General features: G+C 40.9%; 1 protein-coding gene across 1 annotated transcript; it reads left to right on the top strand.

Moving 5' to 3' along the window:
* Nucleotides 1–2,800: 2,800 nt before the first annotated feature.
* cipcb (CLOCK-interacting pacemaker b) lies at nt 2,801–7,031 on the top strand. Its single transcript, XM_037685345.1, has 4 exons — nt 2,801–3,147; nt 3,713–3,876; nt 3,968–4,137; nt 5,690–7,031. The coding sequence occupies exons 2-4, from the start codon at nt 3,762–3,764 to the stop codon at nt 6,584–6,586; spliced, it is 1,182 nt and encodes a 393-aa protein (XP_037541273.1). The 5' UTR covers nt 2,801–3,147; nt 3,713–3,761; the 3' UTR covers nt 6,587–7,031.
* Nucleotides 7,032–9,798: the final 2,767 nt, after the last annotated feature.

Raw genomic sequence — 9,798 nt, 5'->3', positions numbered from 1 at the left:
ATATATATATATATATAGATATGGTTTGTCTTGTTTTCCTGCCTTTCCAGACTTAAAACAGCAATGATGCACTTTGACATGGCTTTAGCTTCTACTGTATTTCTTCATAAAGCACACTCAGGGCTAGATGAGCACCTTCTCATAGAGCACACAGTCAGTGTTTCAGCAGAATCACAAGGTCCAAACTGCAGTTCTAACACGAGAGGAATAGACACTGCTGTGTGTTGAGCTGATTGCAACAACCGTCATACAACAACAGTCTTCAGTCAGAGGCTTCTTCAGACAGAAGAGATCCTTCCTGCCCACAGCCACCAGCATCTATAACAACTCTTTAACGAAACCAGACGACGAGTTACAAGAAAGAAAGAAAAGCTCTGCAGAGAGTGGTGAAGGCTGCACAGAAGTCTGTTGGAGTCAGCCTCCCCACCATCACAGACATCTACACCTCCAGATGCAGGAAGAGGGCCACCTGCATCATGAAGGACCACACTCACCCAGCACACACACTTTTTTGCCTCGCTCCCCTCAGGAAGGAGGTTAAGGAGCATTAAGTGTAGAACCACTAGACTGAGGAACAGCTTCTACCCTGAAGCTGTTAGACTCATGAATCTTTAACCAGAATAATCACTGAGAAAAATCACTGTATTTGATTGTTGAATATGTGCTGCTGATCTCATGCTGCTGATTTATTTCATGCTGCTGACCTATGACCCTTTGTACACAATTTCGTTCCACCACATGTACCATATGATGCAAATGCTGATGAAGAACCTTGACCTTGACAACATTTAATTTCCATTTGGGATTAATAAAATATATTTTAATTGAATTTGGATAGCTGGAAAAAAACAAACGTTAAAGTTGCTCTGTTCATCGGTGTCAGAATCATTTTGGTGGAGATTTACTTCAGTTTGTTGTGTGAATGATTCAGCATTCGTGTTGTTGTTGTTTAACTGTTTGTTTGTTTGTATTTAATTAACATTTTAGATACTTTTTTCCAAGCAATCTAACTACTCTGCATACTTTTATGCTATATGAGCCATTCATGTGAAAATGTTCAGCTAAGATGGGCGCTGGGACTTTAGGGTTTTTATTTGTGACGTTTATTATTTCCAAAATGTTAAACTTTTTTTTTTATACAAAAATGTTACCCAAAGAAAAACATTGAGCTCTCTAATTTCTTCAAAAGTATATTTTGCCACTTTCCAGCTGATCTTTAGCTCGTGTTTTGCTACTTTTAGCCAAAGTTCTGCTAAAAACTCAGTTTTATTAACTCTTCAAATTTTTCCTAAAACTGCCATTTCTCTAGATGATTTTGTTATTTTTGGCTCTCAAAAATAAAAAGTCATATAAAAAGTAAATTTGTATATGTAATATGAAGCTCTGGGAAGTTCTGTAATTATTGCATTTGTTTATTTTGTGTGATATTCATCACACAATAATCAAGCCAAAGATAATCTGTTCAAACTCTGAACCTAAGAAACTCCGTAGCACCAAACTACCAGTAAATAGTTCCTTTGAATGTTTCTGTTCAGGGATGCCTCAAAATGTGAAGCTAAAACTTCTGATCACCAGATTGATTTCATTTAGTCAGTGTTGGAACACATTTAAAGCGCAGAGAACAAACTGTGATTCTGTGACTGACGAACAACAAATACTCTGTACGAGAAGTTGGACGTGAACTAAATTCAGAAATTCAAACAATATGCAGACATGAACCAATTTCAACTCATTTGCTTTCTACTTTTTCGTGTCTTTCAGGTATCTGCTCCAGCAAAAGAAGACGAATCTTCACTAATTTCTGACAAACAAATGTTTGTGGAGGAATTTTCTGCCAGACTACCTTTATCTTCAGCATACCCTTTTTAAAATAATGTAATTTTTGATCAGTTGTATGTATCAGGCTGTTCTTTATGTAAGGTTAGGACAATGCATCTTGGGTGCAGAACAGAATGAAGAGTTGTTTATTTAATGAACCAGAGATTTATGCCGTAATCAACGTGTGTAAATTGATTGCAAGCTTCTTAAACACGACTCCTGACAAGTTTAAGAAATAAAATTATACTCTAAAAAGGCTCTTTCATGGTCAGACTCTCTTCATGCAGAGCACCAGAGTCATTACTGTGTTAACGTGAAATGCTTTTCCAACATCGTACATACAATCATATAAGATGATAAACATGTGGTTAGATTTAAAAGCAATGGATTGTTATCTAATACTAATTAAACAAAGAAGATAAAGTTGGCTACATAAGTGATGCAACGACTTTATCCTAAGTTATTATCAGCCATAATCATGTTGTAGTTTTTACATGTAAGATCAGGTACTATATTCTTTTTTAGCAGTTGTGTTAAAGGTTTTCCTTATGCTTTTCATATTGTGCACAGGGCTATCCAAGAATTAAGCATAAACGTTTAAACAGCACACACATGCTTTGTTTACTACATGAGACTTGCTGCAGAGAGGCCTGGCTCTGCTTAGGTTAGCTTCAGGTCAAACATTTATAACGCACCCAGACAGTCTCACGTCACTCTAGCCCTCAAAGCCTGCACCGTGACGCTCCATCCTAACTACAAGTCTCTCAGTCACACACGTAGTCCTTTCGCTTGCCACACTTTTGGCTGTGGTCACGTTTTTCAGCTGCTGGCGAAGCTGGCCAATCAGCAGCCTGGAAGACCATCACATGACAGGAGGCGTCAACCAAAAATGCATGACGAAGTAAATATTTACGTGAAACCACGCCCTCAACTGCCAAATATGGACCGGTGGCTGTAACGCATATTCTTTCCTGTCGGGTTTTTAGCGTTATGTAGCCGCGGCGGTGGGTTCAAGCTAACAAAAACAACTCACTTTTGAAAACCCATTGTCCGTTTTGACGCTCACCAGTCAATTAAACCGTATTTGCTAACGACCCTCGCCACCGTGCTCCGCATGTGACGGAGCGGACCGGGGGAGGAGTCGCGGTCTGTCTCGTGTTCCGTACCGTGGATAGCGAGCCGCAGGCAGCGACGTAGCAGGGCGGCTGCAGCGACCGACACCTAGGAAGAAGAAAAAAGTAGCTGAAACATCCGTGTCCTCGACCTAAATGCAGACTTTCGAGCGTCAGCTTGTAGAACTGCCTCGTTGGAGCCACACCGTGAAGAAAAGTAGGAAATATATTTTATATGCTTGTTGTTTTGTGTTGTTTTAGTTTGTTCTATCGAGTATTTTGACTTCTTGGGAGTTTACGCTCATTAGCATGTGTAGCTTCTATTAGCGCTCTAAGCTAACAGGCTCCGTAGCAACATTTAGACCTTTGTCCTCTTAATATTAAAATATTTGCTTTTATGTACGTATTAACATTGTCATATTAGCTCATTTTAACCACGTTATTTCAGCGTTTTGTAGTACAGAAACAATAGACACTGATGAGTGAACTTTATATCTGTAATGGATTTTCTATTATTCAGTTGTGATGGTTTTTACACCATTATAAATCTAGCTCGTATATTTATGAACTGTTGCAACCTAACAAGGAAGAAGTATTGCTCATGTGAGAAATATTTTCGTTGTTGTCATCTTGATTCAGTGCCAAGTATTATGACTTTTCTTTAATGTGTATTAATGATTGTTTACTATAATGTAATAGCTCTACAGCGTGTCATTAATTTGCAAGAGAGTCTGCTCAGCATTGTTTCATTCTCATGTTTATCTTGTGATATTCTGAAATAGTTTTGTGAGCGCTTGTGGATCCAAGGACATTGCGAGTAACGCAGGAAAAATGGAGATGAGCACCAAGAGGAAGGCAGATAGTCACCTGAGAGGACCGAACCAACCACGCATTACCAAGTGTGGAGGCTCCCAGGCTGATTCAGAGCGAGACTCTGGATTCTCAGGTTCGGACAAACTCCTGGCATCATTTCATATGACTTGAATATCGGTTGTCGCTCAGATGAGTGCTCACGAATAGTTCTGTCTGCCTTATAGATGCCAGCTCGGAGCACATGAGCATAATGGAGACGACGGACTCGGAGGATTCACCCCGGTCCGCTGTACAGCGGGGGTCAGGCCCACGCCCCTCTCGGGTGGCTGTGGTGGGAGGCTCCTACTCCGGTCTCTCTCCTATGATCATAATGAACAACGTTTTGCTCAAGCAGGTAACACAATAAAGCCTTTGCTGTGTAATAAATTACATCTCTGCCTCCTCTCATAAGGGAAACTGAAAATGGTTTTCATATTCAGTGCTTTGCTTTAAAGCTGGTTTTTCTCTGTTCAGTCACCATTTTAAGTAACGTTTGACCTGCAGTAGTACATGTGTGGCAAAGTTTGAATGCTTTGTTTGCAAACAACACCAGAAAATATCAGTATTCTGTAAGCGAACAGATTTTTAAAACGTGACGACTCGAGTTAGAAGCTGAAATAAAATGCTGCATATTGTTAACCTAGTTAACCCTGCCCCTGAGCTGATTCTTAAAAAGCTGGCTCTTTGAGAACCAGCCCTTTAAAGAATTTGTTGAAGAACTGAATGATCTGGTTTGGAGTTGGTTCTTTGACAATATTACTCCATGAAGAGCAATTTAAGAGCCAAAAGAACTCTTGTTATGCTCAGCTAACTGAGGCAATTTCCAGAAAAAGGCCGTAAGTCATATCACCATCGCAAGACCTTTTCACAACTAACATTTTTGGACACTCCTCTCCTGAACACAGAGTTTATGGCGTAAAATATTTGTAACTTGAATCCATTTGATGTTAACATGAGTTTTGTCACTTGGAACACTAGCAGCTATTTTACCCGTTATCTTTTACATAATTTATTAACTCAATAAGTTCCCATATTAATTTGTGGTAAAATATTCAACATTTTTTGTAATAACCTAATGCCCCTGCCTTCTCATGCTGTTGGGATTTGAAGCCAGCAGGTCCCAGTTTATGGGCGCTGCTGTGTTGTAATTTTAAAACTTAACGTCTGTGCAGTCAAGATGTGGGGCTTTAAGTGCTGCGTGCTTCCCTGCACCCAGTATACCCGTGATCTCTCTTTTAATTATGACACAACTATTTACAGGTAGACGCTTTAGAAAAATGAACGTTTTAAAATACAGAAGAAATGTAAGAACTACGCAAAACAACAAAAGTCTACACCTGGAAAAAAACAAACTTTTTTTTTATAAGGGCAAAGTTCTGTTTGTTTACGTGAAGGGGTGGGACTTGAACTGAGACCCCTTTCAGCTCCGCTTCCAGGATCTTGCATGGGGTTATAACAAGTGTAATAACCACAGCCGTCTCCAATAAATGTAGGCCATTAAAGTTTAAAATGCTGCACGGATGAGGTCAAATGTGTCATTCAGTAAAAGAATGACCCATCTGTGTGTGAGGTGTTAGACAGCCCTGTTAGAAACAAAGATTCATTGTAAGATCGTGGTCATCGTCCTACAGAGATTATTTTAGGAGCTTTAGAGAAATGCATTTAAAGGACATTTTTGTGGGGCATTAAGAAATAACTGGGAGAGGAATATTACACAAGAGAAAATATTATCTTGTGCTGTTATGTTTTAACAGAAAAATGTAGCAAATGTTTCACATTTTGGTTGAATTGATGTTAGAACAAAAAGAAGAAACTGGTTTTCAAAGGTCAACATTCTTGATCTCTTAAGAAGCGATTAAAAAAATAAATGAGACTAATTGTCGTTTTTGATTTTGCCGTCTTCGCAGCCTGCAGATAACCCTCCTGCTCTGAAACCCTGGGGGTTCAGTCCCACAGTGGAGGTGGTGCAGCCCGTGGTCCCGCAGCCTCAAGTGGTCTTTCTCCAGCCTGTGGTTTCCTGCCAAGCTTCCTCTGCCTCCAAAGAGGCCGGCTCTAAGCACAGACGTTCCAAAAAGTATCTTCCAATCCTGAAATCCTACCCTAAGATCGCCCCACATCCTGGGGACGGCTCCAGTTCTTCAGGAAGAGGAACTGCTTCCTCCTCCTCGTCTTCTTCAGAGTCGGAGAGATGTAGCGCTTTGACCTCCAACCTTTGGGAACACTGTAACAGAGAGAAGACTCAGAGACTCAGTGGTAGCAGTAATAACTCTGAATCTGCCTCTCCTGCGCTTCCTGGTGCTCGCGGTGTCGTGTCTCCTCTTCCCCAGAGCAGACTTTCTCTCCCGGCAGCAGAAAGCAGCAGCAGCAGTCCTGTCAGGGAGAGGCCTTCGTCCAATACCAACCTGGCAGAGTTTACAACTTCCTTGTTTTTCACCGGCTCCAAAACCCTGGCACTCCCTGTTCCCCAGGCAGGCACGCCGGAGCTCCTCTCGCCGCAGGAATGTAACGACGACGGCGACTCTGACTCGAAGAGGAAGCGCTTCTGCAACACGTACAACATCCTGAGCAAATCTGGTCTGCTGGACATCACGCTCCGCACCAAGGAGCTCCTCAGGCAGAACCAAAGCACCCAGAACGACCTGGACCGACTCAGAAAACACACAGACCTTTTCCTTCAGGTCCTGCAGACCGGTGACACCAGCCTCTGTGTAAAACTGCAGGCCAGCCTTCAGGAGGAGGACAAGGAGGGGGAGAGAGCTCCTCCGAGCAGCATCAAAGCTGATCAGACAAGTGGGAGGCCGTAATCCTTTAGACTTAATCGAGAGGAAGACCACAATCGGGGGTCGGTGCGTGTAAGGACACATGGACCAAAAGTAAAGCGCTCCCATAACAGACCCCTCCCCCAGACTCTGACTGACAGGTCTCTGTGACCTACATTTATCTGCAGGTTGCCTTAGGGTCCTGACACACCACGCCAACCTAAAAAAGATCAGAATATTTGTTATTTCTAATTCTGTCAGTGTAACAACTTGTAACTGTTTGTGGATTCCAGTTCACCAGAACTGTTTTGGTCAGAGTGATTTTGTAAAACACAACAGACGATCAAAGGAGAAGTAAATGCTCAGATTGTAGACTGGAACGTCAGAGATTTACATTTGAAACCTTTAGGCGGACATCGTTTGTGTTACATGTTTTTTGGTCAACCCTAAACTCATTTAAAGCGCAGTCCATTTCCTGTGAGCTGGGCTCGTTGGGGGTCGGATAAGGCCAGAAACCAGACTCCCCGCTCCGTCTGAGCCGGGTCTCTCCTGCTGAAACTGTTCTCGAGTTGCTCAGAGCTCGGCGCCAATTACAATCTAAAAAAATCCCTCAAAGATTTTTATCAGGAAAAACAACTGGTTTATTTTGCCCTTTTAAACACATTGTATTGGATTAATATTTTAAAGTGCGTTTTTAACTGAGACGCAATGTTTAATAGAAGAAAAGCACAAAAAAAGAGGTTTACGACTAAATAAAATATGTAGTTGTGGCAGCAGATCTTTTAAACACTTTGGTTTTAACGGCGAGTTTATTTCCGCAGAATATCTGGATTATCACAGAAACATAAGACAAGACTTCATTCAGTTTAATGATGGAATAAAAGTAAATATGAGAAGCTCAGCTGTTTTGTAACACGTTGAATGTTTTCTTGGCCGTCGGAGACAAACGTGCACCTGAAGTGTCTTCTCAGAAAACATCTCGCAGCTTGACGTGGCGTCGGTGTCAGGTTCAGTTTCCATCCAGCTAATGACGGGTCCTGGCAGGAAGTAAAGCCTTTAAACATCGTTTAGATGGCTCTTAGATAAAAACCTCACTAAAAGGTTCCTCCTGTAATGAAAGCTTATTATTGGTTGTTTTTCAGTACACACGAGCGTAACGTAACGAGCACTGTTCAACGTCAAGAGCAGATTTTGTTCCTGAAATAATAAATGTTTGTTTTCTGTCAGTCAGCTCTGGACCTCTATATTGTTTAAACTCAGTGAATATTGAATTTATTATCTTTTAATTGTCAACATATTTGTTCATAAACAACGGCCTTACATGTAAATGAAGCGTATCAAAAGAATGCTGGAAAATAATTTCTTTGGAGCAGTTTTGTGGCAGCTCGGATTCTGTAGCTGACATTTATTAAATTTTTTTACATGAATTATTATCACTATCGTAAACCTGCAACCTGAATGCAGCAGCGAAGCTTTAGTGTTTTCATCTCACGGATTGGGCTACGGTAGCTCAGTGGTCGGTGCTGCAGTCTCATAATCCTGAGGCTGCAGGTTCAAGCCCAGGGAGGGCGTCCTGTGTAAAACAGTTGCCAAGTGTTTTCTCACTGTGGGGAGCTGTGCAGAAGAACACAGCAGTAATCATTATATTCACATCTTTTGCTACAAACACTGATTTTGTTTTGCCTTTAAAAGTCCGTCATAAGGAGCAGCAGCTTGTACAAATAGTGTTCAACACTTGAGTAAAAACTACATCTGTTGGTTTCTTTGTTTGAATCTGGGAATTTTAAAGACAAACTTGTTTCCCGAAAACAACAATTTTGCAGAGTTTTGAGTAACTTCATGTATTTTTCTTTAACAAACAAGTCTACTGTGTATTTTCTACGGAGATGGGTGTAATAGTTTATAGTTGCTGCTGTGAAGATGTCTGTTGCTGTTCTCTGTGAATTCTTGTGAGTTAAGAGCAGCTCTGAACAGGTTTGAGCTCATAATTACTCGTCACCATCCCCGCAGTGCATCTTGTCACGTGTTTAGTTTTCATCCTCTCTCCCAGTCATGCACTTCTTTTTGTTTTACGACCGCTCACAGTCCCGAATCGTCAAATCTGCTGAACTGCTAAATGAGCGGAAAAGATATGAGCTGATGTTTATTCCTGCTCCCCTGCATCATTCCTCTTAACACGACTCTGGGATTTAAATTGGACTTCATCCCTCCTCTTTTATTTGTCTTTTATTTTCCCGCCCATCCGTCGAGCTGCTCGAGTCTTCTCGTTTAGGTTGACGAAGCAGACGGGTCTCTTGTGTTCAGTAATTAACTTGACAAGACGTCAAAGCTGTAAAGATATAATAGACTTTATGGCAGCAGCAAGTGAGAAATTAATGCTTTTTACAGTTTGAACATTCAAAAACGTGTGTGTTAATAAAAACCTTTAATAAATGTACTTTCTTATATTGGAGATTTAATGTTGCTTCACTTTGTTTACATCCATGTTCTCATTCTACTGAAAGCTCATTATGTTTTGTTACACATCAAAACGTGATGGAGACTTTATGAGACAGAAAGTTGTTAAAATGCCACGTTCTAAATAAAGTTGTGACACTCGAAACAACAAAGACTCCATGTTGCTTTAAAGACTAACAACCAAAAAATATCCTTTCCCCCCCTAAACTTCAGAGATAAAAGTGATATTTTCACCCATCAAACTAATTTGTTTCCCCAATTCCTCCTCATTTAGAAGCAGAGGCGTAAACAAATGTCAAAGGGTTTAGTTAAAAATAGCTCAAAGACACATTTTTGTTGGTTATTAACAAAGAGCAGCGCTGTGTTGTGAGGAGTTATTACATTATGATGTATTTGTGTTAAAGAACTGCAAGTGTCAGAATTTTCTCAATGTTTCTGACTGAAAGTAAAGACTTGTTTACAGACTTTTGCTGTTTTAACCTAATTGTGGACTCCTCGTTTGTTTATCAGCTTTAAATTGTCGGTGGTTTTAGATTGTTTTTATTTGAACATGCTGAAAAGTTTCAACTTTCAAAACCCTTCAGTAATGCACCAATTATGGTGACGGAAATATTTGGTGTGATTCTCAAAAGGTGATAGCCTGGATGGGTAGGTGTGCAGTCATACGTGAGCAGAGTGAACAGGAGGGGGCTCAACACACAGCCCTGGGGAGAGCCAGTGCTGAGGGTTATGGTGGAGGAGGAGAACTTGTGGATCCTCACAGTCTGTGGTCTGTTTCATTTAGCTGAACGAACATTAAT

This window comes from Nematolebias whitei, chromosome 12 (assembly GCF_014905685.2).
Source record: "Nematolebias whitei isolate Nwh7 chromosome 12, NemWhi1, whole genome shotgun sequence".
Classification (NCBI taxonomy): Eukaryota; Metazoa; Chordata; class Actinopteri; order Cyprinodontiformes; family Rivulidae; genus Nematolebias; species Nematolebias whitei.
The sequence above is the reverse complement of the archived record's forward strand: the minus strand, read 5'-3'. Positions and strand labels throughout refer to the sequence as shown.